At 40.4% G+C, this 15,226-nt stretch overlaps 1 protein-coding gene across 7 annotated transcripts in view; it reads left to right on the top strand.

The window, feature by feature from the left end:
- HERC3 (HECT and RLD domain containing E3 ubiquitin protein ligase 3) overlaps positions 1-15,226 on the top strand; it is a 115,711-nt gene that overhangs the window by 12,681 nt on the left and 87,804 nt on the right. For all 7 annotated transcript variants that reach the window (XM_049885737.1, XM_049885738.1, XM_049885736.1 and 4 more), the window contains one exon: positions 3,479-3,733. In XM_049885737.1, coding sequence (XP_049741694.1) covers positions 3,508-3,733 — 226 coding nt within the window. In that variant the 5' untranslated portion in view covers positions 3,479-3,507. The remainder of the gene's footprint in view (positions 1-3,478; positions 3,734-15,226) is intronic.

The raw sequence follows: 15,226 nt of genomic DNA, 5'->3' as shown, positions 1-15,226 counted from the left end.
AGGTAAGACACCTTTGGATGTCTGCTGTCTTTCTGTGAAATCCTTACACTTTGACCTGTAGAACCTATGACAGTGATTCTCAGTGTGGGGGGAATGGCACTTTAAGAAGTTAGAAAAGGATATTCACTATTACAATTAAAATTTATATTTGGAAAATCAAATGTAACCTGAATGTCCTCAAGATCAATCTCCTGGATGCTTTCCTTTAACATCGACATGAAGTGATTCAGGCCCAAGACCACGCTTATCAGAGGTTTAATGTCCTCTCCAGATTTCTAAGAGTTCTTGAGGATAAGAAGGATGTTGCTCTATTATGGCTCACTCAAAATTCTTGCTCTTTGCTCCATCCTTTAGTCTTCATGAGGGCCTCCATGGCCTTTTTTCAAGGTCCTTTTGAATCTACAATGCTTTGCAGAGCACAACTGTTTTAAGAGTACTATCTTAACTTTTACATACGGTTTGGGATTTTGAAGAGTAACTACAGAACAGACAACAACTTCAAACTGAATGTCAGTCATTACTGTTCTTAAAATTCTGCCATTCCCTGCCACAGGCAATCTTCTAGTTATTGGCCATGCTCTAAGCTTGGAACCATATTATAGGCCTCAATCTCTCCCTCTTAATTTTGTATCTTAAACAAGAGCTTTTACTTTTCTGCAAGACTTAATTTTGATTTCTCCTGCATCCTTTCTTCTCTAAATCCTGGACCCTTCTTTTAAACCAAAGGAGCCCTGGTTGCACAGTGGTTAAGCACTTAGCTGCTAACTGAAAGGTTGGCGGTTTGAACCCACCAGCTGCTCTGTGGGAGAAAGATGTGGCAGTCTGCTTTTGTAACAGTTACAGCCTTGTAAACCCTATGGGACAATTCTACTCTCTCCTACAGGGTCAGTATGAGTCACAGTTGACTTAACAGCAATAGGTCCCCCTCCCCCCCCCACCCCCTTTAAACCAGAAGGGCTCATTAGGTATTTTCCTGAACAGAAGGGCAATCAACTGGAGATTTCCAACTTCAGCAATAGAAAGAGAAGAACTTCTGAAGTTACAGGGGTTTTTTCTTTGTTTCTGATCAAAGCCTTAGGCAAAGTATTCCCTTCCCTTAAGTCTGTGTAAGCAGAAAGCAGCAATAGAAAAGTGATACTTGCCTCCTTAAAAGCCATGGTAAATCTAGGGGTTGCTCTGTCCGCCTACCTTCTGTTCTAGGAAAATACTTCTGTTAAGCATTTTGTGCCTATTACTTTTGTAGTGAAATGTTCATTAATTAAACTCAACAAAGTATTGTTGGTTGCTGTGGACCCACAGAAGCATTGGACATGTATATTTAGCAAGAAAAAGAAGATTAGAAAAAAAATTTTTTTAAACATCTTTATCGAGATGCTGTCGACATACCATAAAATTACACATTTACGGTGTAAAATTTAGTAGTTTTTAGGATATTCATCAAGATGTACAGCCATCACCACAATCTAAGTTTAGGACATTTTCATCACCCCTTGAAAGACACAGGAGCAGTCATTCTCCACCTCCCCCAACCGCCAACACTGGGCAACCATTAATCTACTTTCTGTCTCTGTTTGCCTATTCTAGACATTTCATATAAATGGAATCATATAATATGTGGTCTTTTGTGACTGCTGTTTTCATTTAGCATAGTATTTTCAAGGTATATCCATGTTGTAGCCAAATAATATTCTACTGTATGGATATACCATGTTTTGTTTATTTATTGATCCTTTCATGGACATTTGGGTTGTTCCTTCCTTTTGGCTGTTATGAATAATGCCGCTGAAAACATTCATGTACAAGTTTTTATGTGGATGTATGTTTTCAATTTTGATGGGATGGAAATAAAACCAAACCTACTGTTGTCAAGTTAGCTATCACAGTGACCCTGTAGCAGAGAGTAGAACTGCCCTATAGGGTTTCCAAGGCTGTAACCTTTACAGAAGCAGGCTGCTGCATCTTTCTCCCATGGAGCGCTGGTGGGTTCACACTGCTGACCTTTTGGTTAGCAGCCGAGTGCTTTAACTACTGTGCCACCAGAGCTCCCTGGGATCGAAATAGATTTGCTATATCGTATGGTAACTTTATGTTTTAACTTTTTGAAGAACTGCCAGCCAGACTCTTTCCCAAAGCAATTGCACTGTTTTACATTCCCACCGGCAATGCATGAGGGTGCCCGTTTCTCCATATCCTCACCAATACTTGTCATTTTCTGTCTTTTTTGATTATAGCCGTCCTAGTGGGTGGAAGGAAACCCTGGTGGCTTAGTGGTTAAGTGCTACGGCTGCTAACCAAAGGGTTGGCAGTTCAAATCCGCCAGGCACTCCTTGGAAACTCAATGGGGCAGTTCTACTCTGTCCTATAGGGTCGCTATGAGTTGGAATCAACTTGACGGCACTGGGTTTGGGTTTTTTTGTTTGGAGTGGGTGTAAAGGAGTCCCTGGGTTGCCGAAACCTTTAAGTCCTGGACTGCTAGCCAAAATTGGTTGTTGATTCAAACCCACCCAGGGGCACCTCAGAAGATTCGCCTGGCAACCTGCTTCCTAAAGATCACAGCCTTGAAAAAACTATGGAACACAGGCCTGTTCTGCACACATGTGGTCATCGTGAGTGGGAATCGACTCAACAGTAACTAACAGATTTTCCTTTTGTTGTTTATTTAAAAGGGGAGCATGAATTTTTAAGAGGTGGCTAAATTCTGGACTAGAGTCAGCAGTAATCAATCAGCCAAAAGTTGATAGAGAACCTGCTGAATAGAAGAGGTATAAGTTGTACTGTAGTGTCTATGTTTGAGGAGGTTAAAATCCAGCCGGGAAGTTGAGTTATAAAGATACAGAGAAAGCTACCAATCAAGGCAATATAGTCAATGTGTCAGAGGGATGCAGGCTGATTGTGGCAGGAATGGCCCCCAGAGGCTCTCGGCTAGGAACTGAGCCTTGATTCAAATCTGGGTAAGAGGGAGTGACAGAGAAGCTAACTGTTTTTTTTTCCATTTCCCATTTTCACTTCAGGTGGTGAAATACTACTGTTCAAGCTAACAATAGAATACCTAAAGGAATTAATTGGTTAAAAAAAAATAAACAGAAAACTCAAAGGAAAGGTACAGTGAGAAAGGCCAACATGAGATCATGAGAATAAGTTTCAGACTATTAACCGCCTTAATGATTTGCAGGGATTGTTTCAGCAAATTCCCAGTGCTCATCAATGATCTGAGAACCATGTTCTGTCTGAGTTTACGCCTAAGCCTATTGGGAAGACCAAATTTGTCTAAAAATACTTTTTAAAACTTATCCAGAAGTAAAATATCATTGTTATAACTCGTAACTACTTTCGACAATATCAATATTTGTTTTATTTTGAGATGCAAATTATATGAAGGATATTAGGACTATTTTAAAAATTGGTTACATTTATTAAAATTCATTTTCTCTGACCTTTTTATTTTTTTCTTTCTTTTTAAAAAATAACTCTCTTCTAGGCTACATGATTCCTTGAAGGATAAGAACAATGTTATGTTGGGGATATTGGTCTCTGGGCCAACCTGGTATCAGTACCAACCTGCAAGGGATTGTGGCTGAGCCGCAGGTGTGTGGATTCATATCTGACAGAAGCGTCAAGGAAGTCGCCTGTGGAGGAAACCACTCCGTTTTCCTGCTGGAGGATGGGGAAGTTTATACGTGTGGTTTGAACACCAAGGGACAGCTGGGCCATGAGAGGGAAGGAAACAAGCCAGGTGAGTGCACCTAGCCTGCATGATTTATCAGGGAGAATCAAAGGCAAAAGGGAGAGGGGCTGGCTGAAGTTTCCTCACCAAGTGGTTATCTTTCAGAGAGTCTCTTTGGAAAGGTGCAGTGATTCCCTACCGTTCAGAACCTTTGTGTCTAATGCAAGCCTTTTGATGGAAAAGCAGACTTTCCTTTTTCATTTTATTAAATACGACATGTAATATCATTTAGCGGGGGAGGGAAGATGACTAGTTAGTTCAGAGTTCGAGAGAGAGGATTTTCCCAGTAATCAAATGCAAAGACAGGCGACAGTTTTGTGTACAGATAACCCTTATATGATTAATATCATAAGTTTTTCTCTCTAATTACTTATTCATTCGTTTATTTATTTCTGCAGTGTGCTTTTGTTAAGCATTTTGTGTCAGGTGCAGTGCTTGGTGGTGTGAGTAGAAAGGTGAGGGAGATACAGTGTTTATGTGGCTCCAGTGATTTCCTGTGGCAAGTGCTACGATGGAAGGGCAGTAAGGTGAAGAATATGCTGGGGGGCAGGAGGGGTTTGTTCTGCCATTGGGGGTTGAGAAGAAGGATGAGTAGAACTTCAGCAAGCATGTGTGCACATGTGTGCATGTGCGTGTGATAGGAACACCAAACCTATTTTGTCCTGAGTACACCCAGTGATAAACAAAGGCATGGATACGAAGGTACAACAGTTGTTGCAGGAATGTTGAAGAGTGTGGCGAGACTGGTGGTGAAGGGTAGTGAGAGAGGATAAAGTGGAAACCTCTCCCCCACAAAACAACCGACTAACCCAACCAGTTACTATGGAGCAGATTCCGATTTGTGTGACTCCATGTGTTGCAGAGTGGAACTGCGCTCCATGGAGTTTTCAATGGCCAACTTTTTGGAAGTAGATCTCCAGGTCTTTCTTCCGAGATGCCTCTCTGGGTGGGTTCAAACCACCAACCTTTTCTGTTAGTAGTTGAAAGCTTAACCATTTCTACCACTTGGGGACTCCTATAAGCTGGAAATATTTTAGTACCTTTCATTTATTTATAACAGGCACTGTGCATATTTAGCCCGTAGGTTTGACTGTTGTTTTTTTTTTTAATTTCCACTTTTATTGTCTAAAGAATCTGAGTTTGACCTTAAGTATGTATGTAACATGGATTTATGAGGTACTTTCTCACCCTTAGACTTCAGCTACGTTTGGGGTAGGAGTGATGATATTTGAGTGAGTTCCTTTTAGTGAGTAATGATAGGGTAGTGTCTTGATGACTAGGACTATGTATTTGTCACACTAGCATGGGCGTGTGCCATTTTCTTTCTTGCCTGCTTCCCTTTTCACTTAATCAGATCAAACCCAGTAACCGAAGCTTTATTAAAGACTTGCTGTTTTCTCTAGGTTATTATTTTGTGTGTATGTGTTCATTTAGGCAAGTAAGATTGCCATCAGGATGAGATAAATTTCTTCTGTGACACTGTCTCCCTCATCCCTCTTTTACTTTGAAATAGCTCTATGGCTCATAAGACCTTTGCATATTAAAAAACAAACAAACACTATGCAGTAGTAAATGACAGTTACTTTTTTAATCAATTGAAACTACCCAGAGTATACATTTTTAAAACAAAAAATCCTACAGAACTGAAATTCTGAAATGAAATTATGACTTAGATACTATGACAAAATAGATAATTCTTTATAACACTCTCTCTTCTCCCTCCTGTATCCTTCCCATAGCAAGTGCCTGTGCTCTATAGTTTCCCTGTCCAAATGTCAGTATTAATTTATAATCATTAATTTTTATATTGACCTTTGGAAAAAAGGCTACAGGGCTGGTCTTAAGCAAAGCTATAAAGTATGTGAAATGTGCTTGGTAGGCTCCCACTTCTCCATGCTTTGCTCCCACATTCCCTCATTGGAGCCCTCCCTGGAACACCCCACCAGATCTGCTTACCTGCGAGCAATGCCCAGTGTTCTAGGCAGGGGTTTCCTAACCTGTGGGTCCTGAACTCTGCAGAGTTCAAGGAAGGGTTGGTAGCATTGTTTACGCACCAGCACCTTTATGTGTATAATGTGTCTGATACTACAGGTTATCAAAGGTCAGTAGATCCTGTTGTTTACTAAAATCAATTAAAAATCAATTAAAAGAGCCAAACCAAAAAACCAAACCTGTTACCATTAAGTCGATTCTAAATCATAGCAACCCTATAGGACAGAGTAGAATTGCCCCATAGGGTTTCTAAGGAGCAGCTGATGGATTTGAACTGCTGACCTTTTGGTTAGCAGCCATAGTTCTTAACCACTGCGCCACCCAAAACCCATTGCTGTCGAGTCAATTCCAACTCATAGGGACCCTATAGGACAGAGTAGAACTGCTCCATGGGGTTTCCAGGGATTGCCTGGTGGATTCGAACTGCTGACCTTTTGGTTAGCAGCTATAGCTCTTAACCACTATGCCATCAGGGTTTCCACTGCACCATCAGGGCTAATTAAAAGTGCCACTAATCCACGTATCGAATTAGTAAATTCTGTTCATTGCATGTTTTACCAGTGAATATGATATAAAAGTATAATATACACCTGTCATTGAGGTATCAGGATTGGAGGAAGACTCATTAACAACTGGCCAGATGCAGATGACACAACCTTGCTTGCTGAAAACAAAGAGGACTTGAAGCACTTAGTGATGAAGATCAAAGACTACAGCCTTCGGTATGGATTACACCTGAACATAAACAAAACAAAAATCCTCACAATTGGACCAATAAGCAACATCATGATAAATAGAGAAAAGATTGAAGCTGTCAAGGATTTCGTTTTATTTGGATCCACAATAGACGTCCATGGAAGCAGCAGTCAAGAAATCAAATGACGTATTGCCTTGGGCAAATCTGCTGCAAAAGACCTCTTTAAAGTGTTAAAAAGGGAAGATGTCACTTTTAAGGACTAAGCCATGGTATTTCCAGTTGCTTCATAGGCATTTAAAAGTTGGACATTGAATAAGGAAGACGAAAGACGAATTGATGTGTTTGTATTGTGGTGTTGGTGAAGAATACTGAATATACCATGAACTGCCAGAAGAATGAACAAACCTGTCTTGGAAAAAGTACAACCAGAGTGCTCCTTAGAAGCGAGAATAGTGAGACTTTGTCTCATATCCTTTGGACATGTTATCAGGAGGGACCAATCTCTGGAGAAAGACATCATGCTGGATAAAGTGGAGGGTGAACAGAAAAGAGGGAGACCCTCAAGGAGATAGATTGACACAGTGCCTCCAACAATGTGCTCAAACATTGCAATAATTGTGAGGTTGATGCAGGACCAGGCGGTATTTGGTTCTGTTGTATGTAGGGTCGCTATGAGTGGGAACCAACTCAACACCTAACAACAAGATTTATTATTAATTTTTGCTTCACAGTATCGTCTGTGAATAGAATAATACTTGTCCCCAGCACCCAGTCTGCTGACTGGACCTATTTCTATTCCTATTAGGGCCTTCTACCAGTATGGATGTGATTATCTAGCACAAGTCTAGTGGATTCATTTCTTTACCTGGAAATTTTGTTTCCTGATAAAATGCAAATAACCTTGGGGCCTGTACATAGTTCATTACTTGCTGAACGGAAGGAAACATGGTGGTGGACAACAGTAGGCACAAGGGTGGAATTCTTCTATTTGAACATTTACGTTGATTGTCTTTTGCCAGGTGTCAAATATTAGTTTATACTCTTTGTCTCTGACTGGCACAATTGCAAGGTACATGAATTTATTTCTTTTGGAGGCATAATTATGTACATACCACACAGCAGTGGTGTAAAAAACTCCGCAGTGATTTTAAGGGTTTCTTTCTTCTTTTTTCCTCTGGGAGAATATCTGCTTCCTGGTGCTGTTGCTGCCCCTGAGGCTACTGTGTTTTCCTTGAATTCTCCCTCCTTTCTTTACTTCTCACATAAGTAATGCCCTGATGAGGCCAATTTTGTGTGTGTCTCTGTGTATGGTGGTGAGGGGTCCTCTCAAGGACATGTGAAATACTGAAACTCCTGGTTGTGTGGTCCAAAATATTTTTCCAGTGTGTCAGGAAGCATAGGGTTCTAGCTTAGGTGTGTCAGTGACTCATTCATTTGTGCATTGGCCAAGGGCAAAGAGGTCTATGATTCCCAGAAGCATTTTTCATGAGCAGAATATTAAAGTCCCATCTAAACTCAGTGTCCAACTTTTTAAAAAAGTGTTGGATTATAACTCTTTGGCACATTCCTTTCCCATATAACTTTTCCCTCCTTCATTCTCTCCAGCACATTGTGGTATCAATCTCATCTCCTTTAAAAATCAGGGATATTTTTCAGTGTTTAGAAGCATTGTAGGACTGTTACTAATTTCTTCGTGTTTTTGTCCACTAACAGTTTCCTAAGGCACAGAGGTACAGAGCTGGCATTATAGGAAGACTTGTGTGCCCACTCTCCTTTTTTTTTTTTAATAAACCCAAGCAAACAAAAATAACTCAAGTGTTTTTTTGAAATGGCGATATTTTCTGTAAGTGATTAATTTATGACTGGACATTAAGGCAATTCTTGAAATATTTTATTAAACTAAAATAGAAACTGGTTGCCCACAGAAAAAATTTTTTAAAATTTACCTCAGATGACCTTTCTTCTCTTATTTCCCCACAACCACAGTGTAAACACTACTCTTCAGTTAAATGGATGGCTCCCCTTTCCCCATAAATTCTCCTGATTTCCAGTATTTGGATTTTAGCGTAAACTAATCCTTGTGTTATTAGGGATATCTGAATATATGTAAACCTCCTCTAACATTTCTTCCTATGTTAAGTAGGCAAGAGCTGTGGTAGGCATGATTGTTTAACCTGAATTGAGTATGTGAAATTTAAAAAAAATTTTGCATGGATGTCTTAGGAAATGTCCTAGTATACCCTAAGGGTCACAATTTATAAGCAGGCTCTGACATTTCTGTGCAACCCTGTTTGATTCATATCTATGATTTGTTCCTTTTACTTCTCCCTGAGTTAATGTCTCTTTTTCTTCAGGTAATTTAATCCAATTCATATTCACATTTTGTATTCAGTCTAAGCATTTCCATGATGCCCATCACCGTATATAACAGCTCTTGTGCTGTTTGATGAATGAGGTTTATACAGAGAATGTCTCAAAAGCCTCAAGTTCCAAAGCTGTGGTTGCTGCTAACCCTGGTAGAAAACACTTTCAACTCGCTTATCAGGTTGCTGTTGGGCATCTGAAGGACACAATAACTCTGTCACGTTAATCAGCTCTTGCCAAAAAGCACACTGGCTGAGCTGAAAGGAAATGGAAGAAATCCCGTAACAAGTTCCTATTATTGAAGTGCCTGTTTCCGTGGGCGTAACTCTGATATAAAGGCAGAAATTGCCATAGGGAATGTCCAGATCTCAACATGCCACTTGTTAGGTTCCTTCCTCGTTAGAATGGCACATGGCCCAGGAGACTGCACAACCCTTTTGACAATGATCACAACAGTAGTAATAAAGCTTCAAAGTATATACCCAAAAGAATTGAGTGTAGGAACAGAGACACATGTACAACAATGTAAATGGCAGCAAAGATGGAAACGACCTAAATGTCTATCAACAGATGAATAGCTAAATAAAATATAGTACATATATATATATATACACGATGGGATATTACTCAGCTATAAAGAGAAATGAAGCCCTGATACATGCGACTACATGGATGAACCTTGAAAACATCATGCTGAGTGAAATAAGCCAGTCATAAAAAGGACATACGATTTCACTTATAAGAAATATCTAGAATAACAATTGTATACAGACCTAAATTTATTAGTGGTTACCAGGGGTGGGTGAGAGGGAGGGGGAAAAGAAGGATTTATGACTTAGGGGACACTGAGCTTCTGTTAAGGGTGATAGAAAAATTTGGGAACGGGTAATGGTGATGATTGTACAACATGATGAACACACGTCTCTGAATTGTACACGTGTGGAATGTTGAGATGGCAGATGTTTCATTACATATGTATTTAGCACACACATACAAAGCTCAGGGAGAAAAAAAACAGAAAACCCCAATGGGATGTCTTGCCCTCTTTGATAGCTGGGTGGACAGCTTTTTGGTCCAGAGACTTAAGGATGAGAAGCAGATGTCATTTAATAATTTCATTTTCTGGTGTGGTTGATCAAATGTCATGTTTTTTGTCTATGTAGTCAGCTTACTTTCTTTAGTTAAAGATGTTTTAGAAGATATATACTTATTAATGAACATACTTGTTAATATGGGGAGTTATTTGTAACTCTAAAAAATTTTCAGTATTACTTTTAAGTAATTAACACAGTAGTTTGCATCTTGGTATGAGGCCGAGTTCATTTGTTAATTGCAAAAGTGGTTAACTATATATAGGTCTTCATCTCTGATATGCTTAGTGTTTTTTAACTGTTTAATCCTCATGATAGCCCTGTAAACTGGGTCAGTATTATTATTCAAGATTTATGTGAGGGGGTAAGGAAAGGGAGTTGAGTTTGAGCCTTGCTTGGGTACTGACAGTGTGGTTTTAACAATCCTAGAATTGTGTCTGTAAATATCTTTTTTACCTCTAGCTGATCAGGAAAGCCAGACAGGATTTTACTCGCCAACGTTTTTTCTTGTTTATGTTTAATTTCCATTCATTCCTTATAGAAGAAATAAAAAGGATATAGACTTAGCCACCAAGAAACTTGTATTCTTTAATTTATGGGTTAAATATTAAATATGACCAAGGTGTTTTGGTAAAAGATACTGAGAAATCATTACCTTTCCATCTTTAAAATCATTAGGCAACTATTTGTCAGCCAGCTCTTTTATACTCTTTTGAGTACCAAATAATATGAGTATACATGATAATTTATATTTTAGACTGCTATATTTTGCCTTGCAATTTCCTTCTCTGTCTTTATTTCCTTGAACTATTTACTTCTCATCATTCAATTATTGATCTGGCAGATATTTTCTTAGTCACTAGACTGTTATGTTCCTGCTTTGTGCTAGATTACTGTCAGAACACAAAAAGCTTAGTGCAGATCCTACCCTTTGGTAGTTCACAGACCAGGTGGAAAGGCAAGATGTGTCCCTGTAAAGGTTACATAACGTTCACCACTAAAAAAGGTACTAAAAAAAAAAACAAAACCGTTGCCGTCAAGTCGATTCTGACTCATAGTGACCCTATAGGACAGGGTAGAACTGCCCCATAGGGTTTCCAAGGAGTGCCTAGTGGATTTGAACTGCCAGCCTTTTGGTTAGCAGCCTTAGCTGTTAACGGCTAGGCCACCAGGATTTCCAAAAAAGGTACTAAGTGGGTCTAAACGAGAGTTGTTTGTTGCAGTGAAGAGTTAGGTCTAGGAGAGGTTACCCACAGAGCTGAATTCTGGTTTCTAACAAATGTCATTTTTTATACCCACTAACTTGAAAGTTTGTCTTAGGTTTGTGAGGTTACTAGAGGAGCAAACTCTAGCAGTTCAGAGAAGCAGTAGCTTGGGTGATGGTTTCAGTGCTTTAGGGACTTTCCATCGTTTTTGTGAGTAAGCCCACATTTATTTCTGAGGTCATTTGTGTTGTAACAGCGATTTTTTTTTTTTTGGGCAATTTTCATGATATCTTATCTTGGTTGATGATCTGTGCTCATGATAGATTTGGGGTGGGGAGAAAGTTTCTAAATTGTTTAGTCTAGGTGGGTGTATATCTAGTCAGCTGATATATTACAGCTGTTCAAAAGCTACTGGAATTCTCTGTAAGCCTTTTTCAATGAACTCCCGGTGGTAACATGTGTCAGGCACCTAAATGCGCAGAGAAACACCAAAAATTAGTGTAACGAAATTTATTGTGAGTAGATATGATTCGAATCAGGCAGCGTCAACCCAAAGGCTGAAGAGGGGACAGTGAAAACAGGTTATAATAGGTGTAAAAACAGTATGGGGGCAGTGTCTGACCTCTTCTAACTTCACAAGGGGAAGAAGAATCAAGATCAATAGCCCAAGGTTGACTCCCATAAGGCAGAGGCCAGACAAACCTCCTCTCTCTGCCATCTTTACCAATTCTGACACCAACGGTCCCTCACACAGCAATCTCTACTCCTCTGCTAGGTTCAATAATTCATTGCAGTAGCCACACTGAACTCACAGACCACACTCATAATCATGGGGTTTACTATGGGAAGTAACACTCAGGGATACAGTTCTTCCATCAGGACAGCCTCTTCCCAGTCGTGCTTCCCAGCATGCCACTCCCTGGCCCTAGGCTCCTGCCCAAAGACACTCAGCTTTCTCTCTCCATGGGCTCACTGCACTATCTCCTGCCAGTTTCTCCTGCCACTGCTTCTCTTCCAGGAGCTTCTCAGCACAGGGATCTGGGTCCAAAGGATGCACTGGCTCTTTTTCCTTGGTGGTGGTAAGATCATCTTTTTCCAGCTTCTGGGGTGACTTATTTCAAGCCCAGCAGGATGACAAAACTGACCAGTCCCTTTGGTGGGCCACAATTACCCTATCAGTTATCTCGGTGGGAGTTACAAGACCATGGCGAAAAAGGCCACACAAAAGCAATCCATTACACTGTGATAGGTGGGGTCCTGGCAGGGTAGTCTCCTGAAGGTTATCGCAATACTCCGAAAGAGCCTGATGCCTGAAGTAGAATGTTCTCCACTAACCTGCTTACTAGGCTGTTGTTTGACTTGAAGGTGACTTTAGGAAAACAGTTTCTTAAAGGCTCAATGTTCAAAAGAACACTTAAGGGCAGATGGCCTGAGTGGGCTACCCCAACTCCATGGACCCAGAAATCTGGATTCCAGGAGAATTAAAATGGTTTCTCACGTGTAATGTTGGCATTTTTCTTTGATAACTTCTCTAACAGATATACAAATATCCTGGCAGATTTCAAATCATTTTTTCACTCATTATTAAAATATGTATTGGAATTTCTATTATAATTATTAAACTACTCAAAGTAATTGAAATCACTATTACAAATAATTTTAATTTAGAGAATAAATTAAAATTATTTGTAATTTTATGTGTTGCTGTTGTTGTTATATTCTGTCAAGTAGATTCCGACTAACAGTGACCCTGTAGGACAAAGTAGAGCTGCCCCGCAGGGTTTCCTAGGCTGTAATCTTTACAGAAGCAGACTGCCACACCTTTCTCCTATGGAGCGGCTGGTGGGTTTGAACCACCAACCTTTCTTTAGCAGCTGAGTGCTTAACCACTGCATCACCAGGGCTCTTTAAATTAATTATAGAGGCAGTTTAATTAATGGATTCTGGAGCCAGATTGCCAGGGTTGGAATTCTGGCGTTGCTACTTACTGACTGTGTGATTCTGGGAAGGTTCCTTAACCTGTCTAGGTCTCAGTGTTCTTAGTTGTAAAATGTGCAAAATAATATCTACCTATAATTTTGTTGTAAGGCTTTAATAACTTACACGTCAGGGGTTTGGAATAATGCCTGTCGCATAGTAAGCACTCAGTTAGTGCTAGCTATTATTGTTGTTGTCAATAGTAACTGTTGAGTCCATTCTGACTCACAGCAACCCTATAACGACAGGGTAGAACTGCCTCATAGGGTTTCCAAGAAGCACCTGGTGGATTTGAACTGCCAACCTTCTGGTTAGTAGCTGTAGCTCTTAACCACTATGCCACCAGGGTTTCCATCGTCAATAGCAGTAATAATAATTTGTGTTAACATCTTCTGTAGTCTAGCATCAGGGTCTGTCTACATTTAGGAGGAAGGATGAAAATCAAGATGGGCACAAAGCTGGTTCCCATGAGGTGGAGATGGGGCATACCTCTGCTCCCCACATTCTTGACCATTTTTGACACCAGCTATTTTATCCCCCCAGTGCCTTGTACTTCTCTGGTGAACTACTTCCCTAATAAACCCCATAATCATGAGTATTGTCTGCAAGTTCTGTGTGGCCATTGCAGTGAATTACTGAACTCAGCAGAGAAGTAGAGAGCACTGTGGGAGGGATGATGGGTATGAGAATTGATGAAAAGGTTGGAGAGTGGAGGCATGTCTGACCTCTGCCTCTTAGGTATCAGCCTTGGGCCGTTGATCCTGATTCTCCTCCCTCCTTTTGAAGTTAGAGGAGGTCAGATGCCATCCCCACACCATTTTTACACTATGCAATGTATACGCTGCCCTTGTTCTCTAAAAGGGAGATAGAGTTGCTAACAGGGCTTGGACCCATAATTTTTCCTGTTGCAGCTATCTTTCCGGTTCACCATAACTTTAAAAATTTGGGTCTGTTTCAGTGATGCTTCCTTGGCCGTGACTTACCCAGGCAGAGCCAGTTCGAAGTCCTGCTCCTGCCGTTCTCCTGGTTCCCACTTCTTGTGTGGCTGCCACTGTTTCTCTGCCACTGGGCTCTGCTGTGCTTGCTGTTGTTTCTTGTCTTGTGCTGCCTTCATTTTTAAAGTTCTCCCTTCTGAGTCTTGGAGGTTCTCGGCACAGGGACCCTGGGTCCAAGGGATGCCCTTTGCTCTAGATTCTTCTTGATGTTAGTGAGATCCCCCTCAGCCTCTGTGGGATTTTATAAGGCATGGTCCTCTCAGCCAGACCATGAAGTGACCAAACCCCTTGGTAGACCATAAGTCACTCAATTTGCGTATTAATTGGCCAGTTCCTTGCAATATTTTGGCCCAGCCTATCGTTTTTGGCAGAATTAGAAACTCAGGGCCAGAAAGGCCATAAATAAGAGAAACCTGTTGCACTTCACCCTCCATTACAATTTTTTTATCTTGCTATTGTAGCTTATTAAAATTAATAAATTTATTGTTATTCTTTATAAATAATTGTGTTGGTCATTTTAATAGATTCCGTTGACACTGTAGGACCTGATGGTGGTATGGATATATTATGTTCATTTTTATATTTCGAGTTTTACAGGACAGTCTGTTTTCTTTTAAATTTTTAGGATCCTTTATTGTCCCCAAGAAAAGTACCTTGAACATATTGGGCACTGTCTGAAAACTGATTATATATACACAGATATGCAATTAAAAAAAGCTGCCATCAAGTCAGTTCCGACTCCTGACGACTTCGTTTGTGTTAGGTAGAGCTGCATGCCATAGGGTTCTCAATGAATGCGATCTTTCAGAAATATCACCAGACCTTTCTTCCTAGGTGCTTCTGGATGGATTCGAACCACCAACCTTGCGCTTAATCATCTGTACCACCCAGGGACTCCTACAGACATGCATACGTATATTTTTATCTCTACATCATGGTTAACACTGCCTCTAGCCTTCTGCTCCAAAATTGCAAATATAGGGGAATTAAATTAGGCCACTGTGGGCATTATGGCACAGCAAGGACTACTTTGTGCTACTCCAAAGTGTCTAAAGTGGTTTGGCAACAGTTGGCCAGTTAACCTGACCTTGCCACAGGTTCAGAAAATGGAGTACAATCCACTGACACTGAGCGCACTTGAACTCTGTGGGTAATTATCTTAGGCTTCCAGTTAGCATTGA

The sequence above is a fragment of the Elephas maximus genome, chromosome 5 (genome assembly GCF_024166365.1).
Source record: "Elephas maximus indicus isolate mEleMax1 chromosome 5, mEleMax1 primary haplotype, whole genome shotgun sequence".
Lineage (NCBI taxonomy): Eukaryota > Metazoa > Chordata > Mammalia > Proboscidea > Elephantidae > Elephas > Elephas maximus.
Note: the sequence above shows the minus strand (reverse complement) of the source record. Positions and strands in the feature narration are given on the sequence as shown.